At 37.5% G+C, this 22,616-nt stretch overlaps 1 protein-coding gene and 1 pseudogene across 3 annotated transcripts in view; one reads left to right on the top strand and one right to left on the bottom strand.

Annotated features, from left to right (window-relative positions):
• Nucleotides 1-581: 581 nt before the first annotated feature.
• LOC118609001 lies at nt 582-700 on the bottom strand (annotated as a pseudogene).
• An 18,302-nt stretch (nt 701-19,002) lies between these two features.
• Nucleotides 19,003-22,616, top strand: part of SLC39A8 (solute carrier family 39 member 8) — a 76,967-nt gene continuing 73,353 nt past the window's right edge. For 2 of the 3 annotated variants that reach the window (XM_036227661.1, XM_016159080.2), the window contains exon 1: nt 19,003-19,477. In XM_036227661.1, coding sequence (XP_036083554.1) covers nt 19,187-19,477 — 291 coding nt within the window. In that variant the 5' untranslated portion in view covers nt 19,003-19,186. The remainder of the gene's footprint in view (nt 19,478-22,616) is intronic. The other variant, XM_036227660.1, reaches the window with a different exon arrangement.

Raw genomic sequence — 22,616 nt, forward strand, 5'->3', positions numbered from 1 at the left:
AGTGAAATGGATGGGCAGGGAGGGGCAATGATTACACAGTGTTTAAGATGGGTGATAGCTGGGAAAGGCAGTTCACCAGGGCATCCCGGAAAGACTCAGGTTTGCTGAGGGCCAGGGCAGTGGGTAGACACAGGAGACTTCAGATTTTAGAGTTAGAACCTTGGGTGGAGGAAGGAAGAGGAGAAAGAGCACAGTCAGAATGAGAAATCATGCAGTTAAAGGCCTGAAATAGATTTTGCTTACTTCTTAGCCTTATTGAAAAGCTAGTCCTGTTAGCATCTTATTGTTTCATTGGGTGAGGTAAAAATTTAGAGCTATTTCATTAAAAAGTCATTTAAAAATTTACTTATTTATGAAATTGTCTTAATTTTCATTTGAAAATGCCTTCTTTGTATTACAATCTTAAAAGTTGGCTTTCTAAGTAATGGATCTTATTTTATTTATTTATTATTTATATTATTATTATTATTATTATTATTATTATTATTATTATTATTGTTTTTAGGCAAGGCAACCCTTGGTTGACCTCATAGATTGGAAAGACCTTGTCAGCTTACAATCCCTTATTTTTTATTTTTTTATGCCTATAGCACCTGGTTTTCTTAGGTAGTCTCCCATCCAAGTACTAACCAGGCCTCACCCTGCTTAGCTTCGGAGATCAGATGGGATCAGGCTTGTTCAGGGTGGCATGGTAGTAGACAAGTAATGGATCGAAGATTTCTGAAGATAGGATTTTTGTCCTAGATTTTTATAGAGTTTCTATTTATTAATCTTACTTCTGTTTTGCTTCAACCTTTTCTATATGATTTGAAACTTGTTTACCAGTTCTTTTGTTGTTAATTTATTAGTAATATTATTAAAATTTTTTATTTTATTCATCAGTTCATTTATTTTATTTATCGACTACCTAAAATATGTGAAATATTTTAAACACAATGGGAAATAGTAACTCTCAAAAATTATAATCAATTTGTCACATAAACCAATAAATAGGCAATTAAAATATAGCATAATATGTTTTAAGGACACACAGGAGGGGAGCCTATCCAAATAATTAACATCAGAGGTTTTAAAGAGAAGTACCAATACAACTAAGAACGGCAAGATGAATGAAAGTGGTAATGAGGAGTGGAGATGAGCATTTCAAGAGGAGGGAGCAGCATGTGCAAAGGCCCTGAGGTGAGAGATTGCATGGCTGGTCAGAGACCTGAAAGTAGCTTAATATAATTAGTCTATCAAGTGAGAAGTGAGAGATAAAGCTGGGGAGGAAAACTAGGTTTAAAAGACTTTGCAAATCATGTTAAGGACATTACGTTAAAAACCGATGTGGAATATTTGAAGATTTTTATGAGTGAGTAAATAGGATCAGACAGTCCATTTAGAAAGCACACACTGACTTCCCTGTGGAGAACAATTTGATGAGGGGCAATTCACAAGGCAAGATCAATTAGAAGATTGTAGCATTGTCCAAGTAAGAGCTGACGGTGGTCTAAATCCAAGACAAGGGCAGTGGGCTTGGAGAAAGAAACTAATTTGAAAGCCATGGTAGAATCACCAGCACTTAACAATGATGGACAAATAAAATGAATAAAAGATAAAGAGAATGATATTGACTATTTTAGTGTGGGTTCCCCCTAAAAGCAAATGTGAGACAAGATTTCGGGTTTGGGAGGTTTATTTTAGAAGTAATCCCAGGAAGTAAGAGTGAAGGAGTGGAGGGAGTGAGTCGGCAAAGGAAGAAAGCCAATTTAAGGAAGGAGAAAAGCCACTGCTGAGCTGTTTACTGCCGTGAAAAACCTAGGCACAATCTTGTGTGGGATCCTTTAAGGAACCACATCAAAACTCCTCAAAAGTGTTCCTCTGGAAGACTGGAGACTGGGCCTTTATTCCCTTTCTCTTTGGTTTGTGGTGGCTTCCTTCCAGGGATATTAATTCCTTTGCTCTTGAGAGCTGCTGAGAACTTTGGAGAAAACCCTGAGGCAGAAAACCTGAGAGAGCAGCTGGAGTTAGAGGCGGGCTGAGGGGATTTAACACAAGAAGGGTCTGCTACGGGGACCAAGTTTCTGGCTCAGGCAACCGGATGTGCCAGCATATGTTGAATTCTTGAAATATTTTTGAGACACCCATGTGGTGAGATTTAATTGGTAGTAAAATATGATCTGGTGGTTAGAGCTGGGACTATGGTAATTGAGTTCAGGGTCCACAGCCTAGTCAAAGGTCGTGTATTAGTTTGTGAGGTCTCCCATAATGAAGTTCCACAGATTGATGGCTGAAACAACAGAAATTTATTTCTCACAGTTCTGATGGCCAGAAGTCAAAGATCAAGGTGTTGACAGAGGTGATTTCTTCTAAGGTCCCTCTTCTTGTCCATTCTGTTCCTGTGTTTTCACATAGTTTATCCTCTGTGTCTATCTGTGCCCTAATCTCCTCCTCATCAGTTATGTTTAATTAGGCCCACTCGTGTGACATTGTTTTAACTTAATCACCTCTTTAAAGACCCTATCTCATAAGACAGTCATGTTCTCAGGTACTGGAGGTTGGGAATTGAACATATGAATTTTGAGAGGACACAAGTCAGACCATGACAAGTAGTAATTGACAAAGGAAATAGATAAGCTTGTTCAAGAAATATATGTAGAATGAGGAAAAGAGAGCTTAGAACAGGGTTTGGAGGGACACCAATATTTAATATTTATCAGGACTAATATTTAACATCAACAGAATATATATATATATATATATATATATATATATATATATAAAGGAGTATAGAAAAATATAAGAAAAACCAAAGATTGTGGCTTCATGGAAGACAGGAGGAGGGCTGTTTCAAGGAGAGAGCGGTAAGCTGATACCAAATGCTGCTGAGAGATCAAGCAGAAGTGGGCAACCATGAGGGTTGATCATTGAGAAGAAGGTGCAAACTTTGAGAGCAGGAGAATGAAATAATATGGTGGCTCCAGGTGAGCATAGAGTAGGTGGATGGGTGTGAGTGTTGCTGGGAAGAAGCCACAGGCGAGGAAAGGGCTACAGATGCAAGGGAGGGGACACAGCCAGTGAGGGTGCCTGAGGCGGAGGAAAGGAAAGGGTTTATAGTTCAGGTACGACATAGTTCAGGCTTTGGATAAGATTTGACTAGTCTGGAAGGAGGGAATGATGGGAAAATGATTAGAAAGAAAGGAGGAGTGATTATGAAGGCAGAGCAAGAGAAGATATTTTTGAATTAAACTAAGGGTTAGAGTAAGATTTCATAAAATAGCATGAAAATTTATTTTTATAAATAATTATTATGTTGTTAAATCCAATATCACTTTTGTCCTTGAGACTTCTTGAATCTATATTCTTCATAAAATCAGCACATTGACAATTCTGAAAAGACAAGTTTAGTGGAAATATGATACAGTATTTGTAAAATTAGTTATTATATATATACATAGATAATTAAAATGTAATTTTTCTATTACTCTATTTCCACAAAATAGCCTGAATAAAATACACAGTGCTTTTTTACTAATGGAGATCTTGATAGGAAGTGCAATGTATCTCTGATATCTTCAGTTAGCAAAGTCTAGTATCTTTATTACGCTGCCTTGCTGTTGTGCTATTGTTCACTACTAATAAAGGGAGCAATGAGGAAATGGAAAGACAGGTTTATGTGGATACAGATGGTTGATCACTGTGAGCTATCACGTCATAGACCAATGGGATCATAGTCCTATTCACATTTTAGATAATATATTTTATGAATATGTTTAACAGTTTTCCTTAATTTTCTCTTTTTACTCAGGTTCATTGTGCTAAGTTTCTGCTGGTCTTCAGAGCATTGAACTGAGCAAAAATCTTCATTTGTTGCATTTATTTGCATAATGTCTCTGATCTCATCTGTAAATCACCTACATATCCAGGAAGAAGTTATTTTTTCTCACTTAATATAATTAAGATAATAATCTGAAATGTCAATGAAATTATAAGGTGGGGTTGATGATGGAAGACTTTAGTGGAAATTAAACTGATTTGATAGTCAAAACTTTGATCCCAGCTTGCATTTTATCATTTATGTGCTTAGATGTCACAGGAAGGCCCTTTGCTTCTTAAGTCACTTAGTTTCCAAAACTTTAAGATAAAAGTTAAAATCCACCTTTCCCGAACACAGCAGATGAATATGAAGATTAATATCTGCTAATAGTGTTGGAAGGTATATATAAAATAAAGACACCAGTTTACCTTAGGGCGAAATACTAGTGATAATGTAAGCTTGCAAAGCATAAAAATCTTTTTGTTAGTAACCATCGATTTCTTAGAAAATCATACCAAAATCCTTGCAAAAATTTTTGTGGTTGCAAAATGCATTTGTAAATAAAGAGTGCTTAAATCCAAATGGAAATTTTATATACCACATATAATTAATAATCTAAAAGCAAGTGCATTGCATCATCGACAAGATTTCACTAAGACCCACTGAGTGTCTGGACATGGAATGTGGCAGTGAAAAACACATAAATTCCCTGTCATTTTGGAACTTTGATTCTAGTGAGGGAGAGAGACAATAACCAAATCAAGAAACAAACATACAATATTATTCGTTTTGAGGAAAAAGTAAGTACAATACATTACCTCGACAAAGATATTTCCTGGAGAGTGGGAAGTGGGGTGGGGATCTTGGCCAGAATAAGTGCAAGTGACGTGGCAGGGCAGTAAGAGATGACGGTGATCACTGGTAATGGATAAGATATTCGCTATAAAAAGGAATCAAAGAAATAGGGGACTAGCTTAATGGAGATTTAAGTTCAAAGGAAATTTAAGAGGGAATGTTTTCTACTCATGAGAATATCTGATACAGCATGAAATGATTTATCAGTTTCCTAGGGCTGACATAACAAAGTGCCATAAACTAGGCAACTTAGAACAACAGAAATTTATTATCTCACACACAGGTCTAGAGGCTAGAAGTCTGAAATCGAGTGGTTGGCCGGGCAATGCCCCTCTGAAATCTTTAGGGGAATCCTTCCTTGCATTTTCCTAGTTTCTGGTGGTTTTCCAGAAATCTTTGGCATTCCTTGCCCGGCAACTGCATAACTCCAACCTCTTCATTGTCTCATAGCATTCTCTCTGGGGCCCACCCTGTCACCTCGTTTTAACTACTCCTATCTGCGATGACCTTATTTCTAAACAAGGTCACATTCTGAGAGTTAGAACTTCAACATATCTTCTTTTGAGGGACACAATTCAACCCATAACAGGTGTTCTCTGCTCATGAGAAGGACCTAGTGCAGAGGGAAAACGGATGATAGAGGAGGAGGTATAATCGTGGGAACAAAGACCTTGAATGAACAAGAGAGAGCCATTGTACCAGTGGAGAGCTGGTGTTGGAGAAAAGCTTGGAAAGTTTATTTCCAATAACAGGAGAAAAGGCAGAGTTTGAGTTCAGATAAGTCTGTAGATTTGGTGGTGGAGAGAGAAATTTCCCTTCCGAGTGTTCATATTTTCTAGGTGAAAAAGAAACAAATGTTTCTGCCTTGAAATTCAGATCAATGTCATAATCGCAATTAGCATTGTTTTAGGGAATTGTGGTACATACTGGAAAAAGAAAGAAATATATGAAAGTACAGTACGGTGCTTGAGACACACACACACACCTTTACACCAGAGACTTACAAAATATCATCTACTTTAATCCTCACAATATTTGACAAAGGTATTTTCTTTCTGGTGAAAGAACCTATTTTTCTACATATCATAAAGTTTTAGTTAAGTATTAAGTATTTTGACATAGTTGTCTGGAGGTTAACTAATAGCACATTTTCATGTCAGTAGGTCCTTTGAAGCTTGTAATGTGATCGGCACAAATCTGAGAAGAACTGAGTTAAAAACTTTTTATAAGAAATATGTAGGATATAGATTAAAGATCAATTAGTAACTATTTACCAATAAATAAAGCATCCTATTAGTATCACTGTTTATCAATATCAGTCATGTGCTATAAATGACAGAACCTAGATGCCTAAATGCTTATCAATGCCTAAAATCAAACAAAAGTCTCTCTTTTGTCTTAAAATGTTTAGGAACCTCCATATTATTTTTTTTTAAATCATATATTTTGGATAATAATTAGCTGTTAGAAGAATTTAGGCCAGAAAAAGACGCCTTGTTAAAAAAAAAAAAAAAAGACAAACAAAACCAAACTCATTTCAACAGTTGTAAAAGAGTTGCAAGTATAAATGCGCCCTAACAGCAGTCTTGGGTTTGCTGTGACCAACTTCATAGACTGATCAAACACAGCTGCTCTGTGTACTTTAACCAGTTCTTGGCCAGCAGCCCAGTCAGAAAGCATTGTCTCTTTTTGGTTTTGTTTCTCTTATGTAAATCAGCTTGTTAATAGGTAGAGGTCTTTAGCATCCTCATCAATATTTATATTAAAAGAAGATTATGAGTTTGAAATGTATACTACTCTTGAATGTTGGCCTTTGTTTTAAATGAATCAATACTTAAAAACCAACTTACTTCTCTGTATTTAGGCTATCTTCGATTTAAATTTACTCCTAATATTTAAGAATATAAATTATATATGAAACGGTCTTGTCTGGTTAAGGCAACAAATGAGTTTTCCAAATGTTCATACACTAGAATTGAAATTTCAGATACTAATTCAAGCAAAGGTTATATGAAGAAAATAATATCTGTAAGGAAATGATGGCATTTAGTCAACTGCACGTTAATCTGAATGATATAGTGAAAGTGCTGTTACCTTGATCCTAAGCTTCAACCAGACCTGCCCCATAGACCAAGTGATTGTCTTCATATTGACTGTGGATTAGAGAGAGTAATTACAGGTATTATTTTTGTTGATGGAATTAGAGCTGCAATCATAAACATTGAATTCAATTGTGTCAACAGGAACATAGATGAGTAAAAAATGACAGTGAAATAAATGTGCTCTAATTATCTTAAAAGCCAGGCATCTCTGAACCTATTTTAGAAAGGGTTTTGATATGAGCTGGTCTGTGATAGCACACAACCCCACTCTTTGGTTCTGTATCTATAGCAGAGCCCAGGCACAGTGCACACAGAAGCTAATGATATGCATTCCTCTTCCTTTTCCATTCCCAGTCATTTTGCTAGTCTTTCTCTCCAGCTAGTCTTGGCCAGGGTGGAGCATTACAAACTTTTATCAAGATAAAAAAACAGAAAGGACAATAAGCCTCATCAGTTTCAATTTTCTGTCTGAACTCTCTATATGACAAATTTATTTTGACTCCAATTTTATTGCAAGATTGTTCTGAGTCTTCTTTAAAACTTCAAATCCTGGAATTACAAAATGATGAGGAATAAAATGGGCAATGATCTAAAAGAAATAGATTTGCATTATAAAGATTGATAACTTGAACATTATATTGGTAAAAACTTGCTTTGTATTGACTTGCAATGGATTAAGTAGGAAGAAACGACTTGGAGAAGATACACTTATTCTTAATTTAGATAAACTATTTTAGGAAACTTTGCTTTAGATTAAATTTTTAGTTTTATTTGGATGTTTTGTTTAGTATTTAGATAATTAGTAATATTTTACATTAAAACTCCCTGAAGGAATTCTTATTCTCATGCAATATTTTAGATTGAAAACTTGCAAAGTGGTAGCTACCTAGAATTTATTAAACCATTTATTATGTCTTAAGCATTTGGATTTTAAGGTTTTAGTTTGCTTTTTCTTTACATGTGGGAGGTTACAACTGCAGTTGGAAAGGTTTATGAAGCATAGAAATTCTGGCCTTGGGGGATTTTTCCCCTGCTAAATATTGGCTTTGTAGACTCAGTTCTTGTTATTAATGTGCATCTATAATTAACCCTGTAGACAAGGAGAAAGCAGAATTCTTTCTTCAAATTAAAGAAATTGCAGAGGTATGAAATCCTGAATGGGAAAGTTTTACCATACTCTTAACACTGGCTTTTCAATGAAAAGATGTTTATAGTCTTATTCTACTTAATCATCTAAAGTTTTTCTTTTGTTATTGTTTTAAAATTAATATTAAAAACTTTATTGTGAAATCATTTTTCAGAAGATTTAGAAAACAAAAAATTATAAAGAAAAAATTTCATATTTTACTGTTCAGATATGATCAGAGTTGATGATTTTGTGTATTCAATTCTTTTCTCTATACATTTATTATTTTATTTTTTATAAAAATGAATTCAAGCTCATTAAAACTAAGATTATATTAGCAACATTTTCTCACGACATTTAAAATAATGACAACTGTATTTAAAGAACAACTACAATTGGAGGGTGAGAGCTTAAATATATGATAAACCTTCAAATTAGTTTGAAAATAAGACATTTTAGAATGTAGAGTTTGGAGATTAAATTCCATTTTTAATAATAAAACTAATTGGAAAATGTCAAAGGAAATAAGAACTTAATTTAATATATAAAACTCATATTATCAAACTCATACCATTATAGAACATCTTCTACTCTCTTCTTCCCTCAAATTCACAAATGATAGATAAGAAAAGATTGAAAAAGAATCCATCTGTATTAAATATTTTGCCGGAATTAATTTCATTATAGCAAGTCTTTCTTCTTTTAGCTAAGAGAAATCTAGATGATATTTATAGGACTTTGGAATAAAGCATCTACTTTTTCCTGCTTATATTAACCTTAAAAAGAACCATGGTGCTTTTGTCTGAATAAATATTTGAGCTTCTTTTAACACAAAATTTTTCTCCATATCTAATTTAATTCCCAAGTTGCAGTGGAAAAAATATTTTTCATTTGCATAAAAAAAAGAACAAATATGTTTTGAGTAACTTGCATTAAGAACTAGGTGTCTTCCTAGAAGATACCCAGTGGCCATTAGTTGTCCACAACTTTAAGAAATACACATCTACCAGAAAAGGCATTTCTAGAGATTGTACCTGAAGCATAAAAAACCCTGGACATTTGTAAATCCATTATTTTCTCGATGGCATCAGGTTATGTCTGAGGAATGTTTCTTGTATCACAAATTCAAGTTGAACTCTTCTCTACAGTTCTTAGGATATTAGGATATGATATTTTGGAGCAGTAAGTTGCCTATGTATTCAAGCTAGTATCTTTCCCTGTAATAGCTATCCTGCTTTTACATTTGTGTGTGTGTGTGTGTGTGTGTGTGTGTGTGTGTAAGTCATACTTTACACTTATCTACATTAAGATATCTATAACCAAGTTTACATATCTACATTAAGACTTTTACATAAGAATGCATTATATTTAAGTGTAAAACCACAGGTACCAAAGCTTGGTTATTCATGTGTGTGTGCCAAGAATAACTTTTCTTCTTTTGAAATGTATTAAGCAAAGTCATCGAAACAAGAAATAGAATTGAAAAATGGTAAAGTTTCTACATTAAAATAACAAATTCCATCCAAGTTTTGAAAAACAAAGCAAGAAAGCAGTATTTGCTAAAGTGGGCTCACTGGACCATGTTCCACTCAACAGGAGTGATTTTCCAGTCTAGAGGTGACTGGCTACCTCACTTGTTTGATGTTGCATGTGTCCGACAGACAAGTAGTGTCACAATGTAGTAGACCATGCTCATAATGACAACTTGATCTGGTTTGGCTAGTTTGAAATTTTAGTTTTCCTTCACTTTATAGTTTATAAAGTGCTTTAATTTATGTTATCTCATCAAACTCTCAAAACAACTCCATGAGATACATGGAAGAGCAAAGGGACTCAAACTACAAAGATGATGAAACTGTTTACATGGTTTCAGTTAGAATGAGAACTCGTCTTCTGATTTCATTGTTCTTTCTTCAATACCATACTCTCAGGAGACCTTGTACTGGAATAGTCCATCATGCATTCCTTAGAGGTCAAACAGTTCTTTCAAATAGAGCTTCATTACTTCATCAGGAGACAGGGAGGAATGCTTCCTAACAGTGAGAGGACTTCTTCAGCCACGATTGAAATGTAAATGAGTCTCTGCAAACATCCTCTTGTCAAGAGGATTCTTAGGTAGATTTAAGCTCCTAACTAACACTCTAAAAAGAGAATACTTGCTCTGTTTGCTTTTTAACTTCCAATAGCCTCATTTAAATTCTTAAGTTAAAAACGCTTTGCAAACTAGATAAGCCAGTGATACCATTGGCAAAACAAAACAAAACAAAACAAAACAAAACAAAACAAAACACTTCCGTGTCTTTCTCTCTGTCCCTCTTAGTGTCTTCACTCTGTTCCTCTCTGTCACATTCTCTATCTCTTTGTGTTCCTCTGAGTCTCTCACTGTCCTTCTCACTCTCTGCCTCTGAGAGGAGACTACCTCTGTCTATGGCACGTTACCCCTTACCTAATACACTTACCTTTTGACTCTAACTTTGGCATGCGTTTGGATTCTTTTTTGCGTTCCGCCACAAACTCTCTCTCCGGTGCAGGGTTTGAATCCCCCTTCCCCAACTCTGGGGAATTTGCCCTGTCCTGCATCAAATGGAGTTACCTGAATCAGAATACTTGAAGAAAGAGAAGGCAAGACAAGAGGTGGGAGGTGCGGGTGTTGGGTACTAAGGCGCCTCGAACCTTGGGGAGCAGAGTTCCTTGTTGTGGTTTTATTCCATAACTCTGCCTAAGACTAGGCTTTGTACTAGGCTGTATCTTGAAAACAAAATTCTTAATTGTCCTCACATAATTATATTTTCCAGCAGCTCAATTTTACTCAAGCTTTGGGACTCTTGACTTTCAAGTGCACAGAGAATTGAAATATGGGAAGTGCCTTACTTTTGAGGGGAATTGTTTATGTCTGCTCTTCCACTTACCCCATTTCCCTCAAAAACTCAGGGCTATTCAGGATTCAAAGTGAGAGGACACGGATGCCTTTCAAGGCTATTTATGTAAATCTATGCTATTTTTGTTAGCTTTACGTGATACAGAATCACGCCAGCCACACAGCTCGGGAGCTTCTTGTCTGCTGTTTAGGATTCTCCTCACTGGGCGCATGGAGACATATTGAGTGAAGCCATCTCCCCAATATGTCACTCAGACTTCTAGTAGCATCTACATTGAAAAAGTTTTTTATTCCTTTAATGCTAGAAGTAAGACATACCTTTTGAAGACTTTGAACACCAAGGAAGTGTATAAAGAAAAAGGTACATTTTCATCATTCTTCTCACCAGAGAAATATATTGTTATTCTTTCTTTTGAATCCATTTCCTCAAACCTACTACTTAGGAGCAAAACAATACGAATAGCTTGGTGACTGTTCCCCCACGTCTTTGTTGATGTTAAGTGTGCATGTGCGCGCACACACACAAACACACATTGTTGTTTACATAGTTTTACAACATATTTGCTATTCTTTTTCTCATTCACTTTTTTCAACCTCTTTTCATATAAATATATGTAAAATTTCAAATAATTGTAAGAATGTGTGTGGAATTATAAACCACAGAAACCATGGTGAGGCTGTGCTGGGTGAGGTGAGCTGAGCTGAATGGGAGCAAAAGGCTTGGGGGGATATGGTTTTCTTAGGAAAGAACTAATGAGAAAGGAAGAGGAAGACCTAAGAATAACATGGGCTAATAGTTTCCCTTACTCAATCCAATTAAAGCCACATGCTATTACTCTCAAAAGATTGACTGATTATTATTTTTGGTAGTAAAATGGGATCAGGTAGATTTGAGCCTATGTTGCAGTCTAAATGTGTACTTTACCATGTCACTTAACTCCTCTGAGCTTTCCTTTCCTTACTCAAAAATAACCAGATTAGACTCCATGATATCTATGGCTCTTTCCATTTCTGATTAGTGCTTTAATTTCCTGAAACAAAACCTCAAGAATGTTGTTTGGTATAAAGTAGTCTTTGTTTCAGGATATTCTTGGTTGTTCTTGTCCATTTCTCAGTGGCAGTTCAGCAGGCTGATTACACAGGTCACATTACCCTACCTTTTAGCTTATAATACTGACATTCAGTTTTACAGTTTATAAAGTTTTCACACACCTTTATCACATCCGAGTTTCAGTTGTTCAGTGGCATAGATGGAGCAGATATTATTTTAATTCCCATTTTATAGATCAGGAATTAAATTCAGAGTAGACTTGCTGAAATCTGATTCCTGCCTATATTGTAGCAGAGATGGCTATATGTGATTTGGATGGAGTCATCATCTTGCTCTTATTTGAGAATTTTATGTGTAGCATATTTGCAATAATAAGGAATGAAAATTATTTGATATTAGTAATACAGAAAAATGGAGGTTAAATTCATGAAGGAGATTTTTACCACAGATGATCCTAAAGAATCTTTTGAAGCATCACTAAATGAAGACATCTTTGATTCAGTGGAACTTTGAGATTTTTCTGGATTCTGTTAATCCTACCTTTCTGCTCCAGACTTTCTAGTTCCAAAGAACTTCTTGTAGTTTTTCTTGCGTTTTCAGGTCTCCAAGAGCCTTTTATTTTATATTTCTTCATCCTAGAATGTGTTCTCACTCTCTGTCTTTCTGTCAACCTTCTACTTATCCTTCGAGCATTACCTGCTCTATGATTATTTGCTCAGCATCTTCTGCAGACATAGATGTTCCTATCTCTCCACTGCAACCTTTAAAATCTCCATTATAACAACTGTCTCACTTCTGTTTAACCTTAAAATCTATCTGTTCACACTAGTATTCCCAGACAGCATGGACCGTGATCCAGATGTTAAAAATATATATTGAGTGAGTAAACTAATTTCACTGAATATTATTATGTTAGGATTTTAGCAAAGTTTGTTTTAATTTCTATGTAATTTGTTGTAGGATCTTTCTCCTTTCTTTATTAATACTCATTTTATTTTTTTAAAATTTGAAGCAATTACAAACTTACAGAAAAAGTGCAAGCACAGTACAAAGACCTTTCCCCCTAAACCATTTGAGAGTGAGTTGCTACTCTGATGCTCCATTACCTTGGAGTACTTTAATATGTATTTCCTGCATTCTTTGTTCACTGCCTTGATTTCAGGCACAAGAATGTCTGGGTTCATCTTGTTCTTTGTCTGCCCAGCCTTGGGATCACCATTTTTCTAAGAAGCCTTGGTTTCTTATTAGTGGAGAACAGTTTTTAGAAGTCAAGCTTAGCAACTTACATATGCTCATTGCTGTTAGGGTGTCGTTGTTTCCAGGCCCTTCCAATAGATGATGCTAGAGATTATTTACAACTCTATCTACTTTTTACTGGGTTTTTATGGTGATTTTGTTACATCGGCATGGTTGATTAAATCATTTGCCGTTGTTGAGTGATTCAACCTCCAAGTCTTCTCTCTCAGAGGTCAGGGGTAAAGGGGCGGGTGGTGGGGAGTGGAATTGAAATTTCCAACCCTCTAATCACTGTTGTTGGTTTTGCTGGCAAACAGCTCCCATCCTCAGGTGGATCCAAAAGTCACATCATTAACATAACAAGAGACACCTTTAACCTTCTTATCAATTAGGAAATACCAAAGTTTTAGGTTGTGTGCCAGAAGCAGAATGAAGACCAAATACATATATTTCTTATTTATTTATCTTTTAACTTTTTTATTTATTTAATTTTTAAAAATTTTTATTTTTTAATTAGAGTTGATATTCAACATTGTTTTATATTAGTACCAGGTGTACAGCATAGTGGTTAGACATTTATATAATTTATGAAGTGATCCCCTCCCCCATTAGTCTAGTACCCACCTGGCACTGTATATAGTTATTACAATATTGTTGACTATATTCCCTATACTCTACTTTACATCCCTGTGATTATTTTGGAACTATCAATTTGTACTTCTTAATCCTTTCATCATTTTACCCCCCTCCACTCCGCTCCACACCCCTCAATCTAGCAGTTACCAGTTTGTTCTCTGTATCTATAAGTCTGTTTCTGTTTTGTTCGTTCATTTATTTTGTTCCTTTGGTTCCATATATAAGTGATATCATATGGTATTTGTCTTTCTCTGACTTAATTCACTTAACATAATATCCTCTAGGTCCATCCACATTGTTGCAATGGTAAGATTTCATTTTCATGCCCAAGTAATATTCCTTTGTATATATATACCACCTCTTCTTTATCCAGTCATCTATTGATGGACACTTAGGTTGTTTCCATATCTTGGCTATTGCAAATAGTGCTGCAGTGAACATAGGGGTGAATATATCTTTTCAAATTAATGTTTTGGTTTTCTTTGGATAAATACCCAGAGGTGGAATTACTGGGTCATAAGGTAGTTCTCTTTTTTTCTGAGGAACCTCAAAATGATTTTCCATAGTGGCTGTACCAATTTGCAGTCTCATCAACAGTTTATGAGGGTTCCCTTTTCTCCACATTCTTGCCAACACTTGTTTTTTGATTTATTGATGATAGTCATTCTCACAGGTGTGAGGTGATATCTTATTGTGGTTTTAATTTCCATTTTTTTGATGATTAGTGACGTTGAGCATCTTTACATACGCCTATTGGCCAGCTGTATGTCCTCTTTGGAGAAATGCCTATTGAGTTTCTTTGTCCATTTTTTAATTGGATTGTTTGGTTTTTTTGGTGTTGAGTTGTATGAGTTCTCTATAAATTTTAAATGTTAACCCCTTACCAGGTGTATCATTGGCAAATATCTTCTCCCATTCAGTAGATCATCTTTTCTTTTTGTTGATGGTTTCCTTTGCTGTGCAAAAACTTTTATTTTCCTTGTTTGAGGAGATAGATCAGAAAAAATATTACTGAGAGCAATATCAAAGAGCTCACTGCTTATGTTTTCTTCTGGGTGTTTTATGGTTTCAGGTCTTACATTTAAGTCTTTAATCCATTTTGAATTTATTCTTGTATAACACGTAAGAAGGTGGCCAAGTTTCATTTTTTTTTTTGCATGTATCTGTCTAGTTTTCCCAACACCATTTATTGAATAGACTGTCTTTACCTCATTGTATATTCTTGCCTACTTTGTCATAGATTAAATAACCATATTAGATGTGGATTTATTTCTGGGATCTCAATTCTGTTCCATCGATCTATGTATCTTTTTATGCCAGTACCATGCTGTTTTAATTACAATAACTGTATTTCTTATTTAAATCACCCTATCACGCATTCCATGTCAGGCTGCCCTCTTCACTGGAAAGGCCCAGCTATTTCTTGCTACTGTTCAGCAGTGCCTTTCTCCTCACCCTTGTCCATCTCTGACATTCTGAGCAGGGCCACCAGCAAGCAGGGGCGCCCTCCTCACCCACCCAGGCTCTGACTCTTCATGCTCAGCTGCCTCTCTTTTTTGTCCCTGACCCATGAATGCCCTCTAGTCTTTGCTCCACATCAGGCCACTGCTTTGCATGGATTCCCTCTGGCTCTGGTTTAGGCTCTTACAGACCACGTGGGGAAGGATGCTGGCCTTGTCACACTTGGGCACTCACGTTTTGTGCTGCGGTGTGTGCACAGACTTACTTCATTAGGGATAGAGCCTCTGATTTTCCATGTTCTCTCCTGCAATCTGGACACCTTTGTCACTCTGTTGGAGCTCTAACTACTCACACTAAGTTTCTCTCTTACTTGGATACACTTCTTTCCTGTTCAGGCTCTAACATCCCTTTTTAGGCCACTGCAACTGCCCTCTGCACAGATACTGTTTATTGTACTATGCTTCACCTGATGGTTTTAGGACTGGAAGGGAGTGGAGGAGAAGGTAAAAGGAAGGAAGAAGGAAAGGGATATGCCATCGCTTAGATTTGCTTTTTAGTCCTTCCACAAGGAAATGAATGCATGAGAAAGTTTAAAAGAGACCAATTTGCTCCTTATGTGTAATAGTAACAAAAGATTTAGACAGGAAAATTTGAAGCTTTTAGAAAAAGTAACATTTGACATTAAAGGTCATTTCTATTGGAGAATTAAACTTTTATTTCTCTTTAGGTATTTAATGTTTTGTTCTGATAGATGACTTCTAAATTAGACATTTAGAAATAAAAAGGCTGAGATGGATAGTCTTCTCTTCCAATTTTCTTCTTTCATAGATGAGGGAATTGAATTCCGGTTAGGTCAAATGACTTTTCTAGGTTTCTCAGACTTTTCTAGGTTTCTCAGGTGATGTATACAGAAAAAGAAAGAACATCTTTCAACATCCTGGCCAGTGTTCTTGTCATGTTCCCTTCATTATTATCATTTAAAATTATTTGACTTTTAAGATAAATTTGTGAAATAAGTATAGTTTATGTGGAGCATTATACCTTATATGGTAGTCCTTTTCTTCAGTAATATTGCTGATAAAATGACATTTTTTTTTTTTTGCCCTAAACATTATCTAAGCAGTACTTTACTGAGTAGTAGTACATTAGAGTGGAAAGTCTAGGAATTAGCCTTATCGACTTGGTAGTTAATGAAAATTTTAAAGAAAGGATTCTATGGAAAGTAACCTCACAGAGTGATCTGATCATAAATTACTAAGTGGGTAGGTCATGGTGGGCGGTCAAGTCCCCAGGCTTATAACTTCTTTAGTAAAAAGCTTATTTGTCTTAAGCAAGCCCTGTCTATTGTTTCTGTGTATCTAAATTAAAATACCTCTGAAACACCCTTTTTTTTAGACCTTCTTCTAAAGCATGACCACCCTCAGAAGTGCACAGAATCTTAATTCTCCTGCAATCTGAGCCTGCCTTGCTTTCTCCCACTGCCACATAATCTTCCTTAGTTCCCTCCTTAATTTCAAATGCACAAAAGAAACTGCAAAACTGTTACTCTCTGGAGCATTTTAGATCTTGCCTCCTTGGAATTATCATCAGTTGTGGCTCAAATAAACTCTAATAAAAATTCTTTACAGGTTTGGATGTTTCTTACAGGAAGCGACATTAGCAGTTAAGAGTTTTGAATACTCTCTTAATTTCATGCTTGCATTATGTTAACTATATTTGGTAAAGTTGGCAAGCAGGTTAATTATTGTTTATTTTACTGTTTTTCTGTGTATTGTCTTGTGAAGTTGATGGGCTGGCAAAATGTGCCTCCCTAGACAGTACATAAATAAGAATGGCTGACAAAATTTTATTTTCAAAAATCTACAATATAAAATTTGTTTTATTAAAACCTATTAACATTTGTGGAAAACCCAACATCTTATCAAGGTTTCAGTTCAAACTGGGAACGAACAACTTGAATGTAGATGAACCATATAGAGCTTTCATTAATTTCCAAGACTTCACCTTAAGTCACTGAGTCAAGAGGAAAATTAGGCAACAAACTTTTAAAGAATCCAATAAAAATCATGGAGTCCCATCAGCTTAATTAATGGTGACATGAACTCACTTCTGGCCTTTTGGTGAAATAATTGCCCCTTTGCACCAATGTAATTCTGTAAATTAATATTAATGAATACGCAGATTTTATAATTGGAAGGAACACATCATCAAGATCATTTTGCTGATCTCCCTTCAAGGCAGGAATCCTTCTAGCACATATTCATGGGTTGGAATTACTGTCAATCATGGAAAAATTACTACCTCCCAAAGCAGTTTTGCCTTATATCTGGCAGAAAACTTCCTCTGGGTAACTTTGTCCCCAAACTGTTGCCTTCTGTTTTTTGCAGTTAAACTGCAGTGACACCCTCTCCATATAAGAGACTTTCAGTTATATCCACCTAGATCATCATGGTTCTGGAATTTTCTCTTTTTCTTCCACCCCTTATATCTATCTAGGTGTTTCACAGGTGATATAAGATTCTTTCCCCTTACCCATCTCCTTGCCTTCGTCTGGATTTAGTGTATCCTTTAAAATGTGCTGTTTAGGGTGCTGTGAACCTACTCCATGAAAGGCTAGAACACTTTGAATTCTTCTTATTGTCCTTAGCCATGTAACAGTGAATCATGGTTTCACTTTATTTCTGGACGATTATATCCACCAGACACAACCTTTGTCCCGGAACACTGCATTCGCTTTGCACAAACTTGATGACCTCACATGTAAATCGGCTTTTCTTGAACCCTCATCTGAACAAGCAAACATTCCTTTTGATCTGAGGATATCCCGTGTGGCGTCAGGAAGGGCCGGATTGGGCAGTGCTGGCTAAGGGAGCCCGCCACCACTACAGGTTTCATTTCCCTTTTCTCCTCCGAGTTTAAGAACTAAAACAAAAAAGCAATTCCTGCTAATCTCTTAGACAATGCAAGGGGCTCCAGGCTCTATTCTAGGAAGCCAGTTTTATCAAGGTAACAAGGAGACCCCCGGGAGCAGAAAGAAGGCTAGGGACACCGACACAAAGGTGGTATTAAGGTAATAATACCCAGGGGTGAGGGTGGGGAGCCGGCTGGACTGAGGCTGGTAGTGCGCAAAACAAGCGAAGAGCAAAGCCAGCAGCCCTGCGCCCCGGCGTGGACGCGCACGGGAGTTCAGGCTGGGGGAGTGTGTCACCACGTGCTGCGAAGGCGGGGACAGGGTCCTCCTGTTATCTGTACAGGGTGCAGGGCAGGATCTCAGAGTTTCACAACGGACTTGCGAGAGAGAGAGAGAGAGAGAGAGAGAGAGAGAGAGAGAGAGAGAGAGAGAGAAAGAGAGAGACTGAGACACGGAGACTAACTTTCAAGTGGACACACAGAGAGGGACACCGAGAGACAGAAACAAACAGGCGAAGTGAGAGGTTAGCAGGCTACCAAGTCCTTCCTACTAGCTTGCCAAGAGCAGAAATCTGGGAGAGGGAGGATACCATTTAGAGGCTCAAACCCCAGGACCCCGAAGGGTCATTTCCTGCAGCTCCTTGGGGACTGCACGTCTCACTCCTTTTAAGTTTGCTTTGAGGGACTTCAGCAAAGACAGGAAGAGGAGGTGGGGTTCAACAGCTAGTGCGATTTTCATTCTTCTTAAGAACTGGCAGTGGTTTGGGGCTTTATATCCGGGAGGAGCATGTGTCACCACACTGTACGCAAATCCTGGGACGTCTGCAAACTCGGCTCCGGTGCAGTTGGCTCAATGCCCGACCGGGCGTTCGAGGGCTCCGGCCACGCAGTGCTCCCGGGGCCGACCCGCGGGTGGCCCGGTGGCCTTTATCTCTGTCCTCTTTATCTCAGGCTCTACAGGAGGCCCGGGGACCCGCTCTGCCTATCGGTCTCCACCTCCGGCGGCACGGCCACTTCAATGCCCTGCAGGTCGCGGGCTGCTGCTCTTTCGAAGGCGGCGGAGGACCAGGGGCACCCCGCGCCACCGCTGACTAGGAGCGGCGCCGACGCCTAACCCGCGCGCCCTTGGGCACGGATGCTGGTGCACCCAGCGCGTCCTCGTGCGCTCCAGCCCGCTTCGGGCACGCAAGAGGCAGCTCCGGCCAGGATGGCCCGGGGCCGAGCGATGGCCGGGCTCCTGCTGCTGGTGGCCGCCAGCCTCGGAGAGACGGCGGCGGAGCCCGGGCTCGCCTTCAGCGAGGATGTGCTAAGCGTGTTCGGCACGAATCGGAGCCTGTCGGTGGCGCAGCTGGGGCGCCTGCTGCAGCAGCTGGGAGCCGCCCACGCGGAGGGCGCCCCGCAGCTCGGGCAACTGCATTTCAACCAGGTACGGCGCCAGCCTGGCGGCCCTTCTTTGCTGTGGCTGTCGGTAGACTTCCATTTGCACATGATCTCTATTTGTGTGGGAAAAGTGCGGGAGAAAGAATTTCGTTACGTTTTTCAACTATGAGGCGGTAACTGATTGGTGGCACTTGATTTTTACGAGACCGGGCTCCTCGGCTGGGGTTAAAGAGCTGATGGTGTTGAGGCAGCTACAAATTGTCTGATGAGCTGAGCGGTCAGACGCTGGTGGTTATAAGATTTTATATAAAAGTTTATCAAGTGTGTGAGGGCAGGAAGCACCTTAAGAGATGCTTTTTAGGTGCGAATGGCATACTTAAATCTTCCCAGCAAAGTTAGCGGCTCACACGCCGCACTTGTTAACAGTTCCTCGGTGGTTACAACTGCCAATGAGATATAATGTAGTTCTGTCTTTCCTGTGTACGTTACATGAGGCACTTAGACCTGAGGGGACTTATTGTACAGAGAGCAATTAAGGTCAGTAAACTTAAAAAAAAAAAAAAAGGATAATACAGATTCCAAGTTATTTACATAGTACATAGTCTATAATTATTTCTTAAAATTGTGAAGTGGGCAAAGTGTGCTTTCCACATCCTCCCCAAAACTCCCTCCCCACTTTTTAAAACTCTGTTCACTCAGTGCCTTGATTTTTTTTCCCCCTTATGCTCTTGTTCCAGCGACAACTGATGATGAATAGGAGTATGCAGCGTTTTCCATATTGTCTGTCACTTCTAGGCAATGTTAATTTATGTTACAAAAAGTTTTTGTAGTCTAACATGTTTGAGAAATGCTCCATTACTATTCTCTACTTTGGGGAATTTAGCATTTCCCAATGTATTTGACCTTAAATGACAGGGAAATTTTAATTGGATGAGCATCTTGCTAAGAACATTATAAATACGTTAGAAAAACCAAAATCCCACATATTATATCAATATTTTGGAAAATAAAACAACTTTCTAAGTATTTCCTGTGAAGTTGCAGTCTCTTCAAGTAGGAGAAACAGTTGAGCTGACTAAAATATTTCTAGGTAGAAGTAGGGGTGGTCATATGCTTGGAAAGACATTTGAAGACTTGACTTGCAGCTGCATATCTATAACCCACACATTGTTTTGACTTAAATTATCTTCTTATCTTGCAGTGTCTAGAGGTATTTAAAAATCATAAAGGAACAAAAGACCCCTGAACCACCCTTGGCAAAGGCACTGGAAAATATGCCTAAATAATTTAGGGAAATTGGTTAAGTTTATTAGCAATTTGATCCCCAGTTTATGAGCAAGTAGGATGCCTCAATAGATAAATTATATGTATGTTGACACCTTGTTTCTGATTCTGTTGTTTGCATGTTTAACTCCCTTCATTATGGCTTCTGTGGGCATCAAAAAGACAAGAAGCCCATAATTAGTTTGGAAATAAAGAGAAACCACGGAAAATTTATCACTTAATCAGTCCTAACAAACAACTATTTGATGTTCTAAAAAGTTCTGATGAAAACGATCAGCAAACAAAATGATGACAAAGGAACTATCATTCCAGAAGAATCTATTTGTGCTCCAGCAGAAAACTATCTCATTTGAAGGAAAATTTAGGACTACTAATATCTCCATACTTTAAAGAATACAACTTGAGTTTCCTCACCTGTAAAAAAGCAGAATAAATAATGTATGGGCCTACTGTGAGAAGCTTGATTTTCTGGCTTTGAAAAAGGTTGAGAAACTAGAATTTATTTTTGTGGACCAGGGATTTATTGAATCTTCTATAAGATCTGTTTACAAATGACATTGTTCCCTTGGATGAGGTCTGTGATATTTCTTAGGTCAGTTTTTCTCAGGTCATAGACTATCCTTTGGAGGTTTGTTAGACATTTTGGAAGGTTTTCTAATATATATTTTTTTCAGTATCCCTGAGTACTATTAAATTAACTTATTGCTTTGAGAGATCAAAGTGACCTGAGTTCAAACTGGTGACAATAGAACAATTGATTTTATGATCTTGCTTCTATGATTACTGAGGGTACAAAGAGCAGGTAGAAGAGATGACTCAAACAGTGAGAGGGGCGAGCTCTTTTAGTTCAGTGGGTCTTGCACATGCCTTGATGTAAATTTGATATATGGCAAGGAGTTCCTAGAGTACATAGGGAAACCCCAACTGAATGCATACCTTGAGTGATTAATTTAGGGCATTTAAAAATGGCCTCAGTGCTACTTTTTGTTTATTCAGGTGTTTCTTTCTCATTCTCCAAATGTTCTTTTCTCTTTACATTCTTTTTAAAACACCTCACCTCCAAATTCTTATTGCAGACACTGATTAAATAGGTTGATTAAAAAAAAAAAAAGATCCTCGTTCTGCAAATTATCACGCTAAGCCGATTCAAAAAATCAGTCTCCCAGGGTCGGTTAGTGGGGATGCTAGAGGTATGGGAGTGGGTATGGTTTATTGGTCTGTGAGTCAACCTTTGTTTCACACCATCACTCAACCTTACACCATCACTCAACCTTGCTTCTTTCTCTTAATTCTCTTTTTTCTTTCGATGTTATATATTGCAGCATATTTCCTGCACCTTTTTATTTTCCCTTTCATGTTTCTGTCGCCTGCTTGCCTGAATCTTGTTTGTAAACCTGTTCTTGTAATTCACATTCAATCTTTCTAAAGCAATACTTATTTCAAAATTCCTCCAGGAACTGTCTCTTGGTTGGTGAAGTCTAAACCTCCAGCCTGGCATTCAAGGCCCTGCTTGCATCTCAAGGTTGACTCCGAGAAGTCAACCTATTTTTCCAGACCTAGCACTCATGAAACTAAATTATTTACTCTTCTGTGAATTCACTTTATACTTTTGTTCAAACACTACTTGGTTTATTACACCCTGCCTTTTTCCAACCGGAATGACCTTCTTTTCCTTGAATTACCCTATCAAAATCCTACATTTTAAAATGCCCAGTTAAACTCCTTCATAAAACCTCTTTAGGGCATCACAGCCAGCACTGATATGCTGTTTTCTTTCTTTTTTTTCAATTCCTGAAATATTTTTTATTTTGCTAATGACACTTAACTATTTATGCATTCAACAAATATCGTGAATGACTACTGTGCTCTTAATTAGAGTGGTCATTTTAAAAACAAATCTG

Source organism: Rousettus aegyptiacus, unplaced genomic scaffold (assembly GCF_014176215.1).
Source record: "Rousettus aegyptiacus isolate mRouAeg1 unplaced genomic scaffold, mRouAeg1.p scaffold_m13_p_10, whole genome shotgun sequence".
Lineage (NCBI taxonomy): Eukaryota > Metazoa > Chordata > Mammalia > Chiroptera > Pteropodidae > Rousettus > Rousettus aegyptiacus.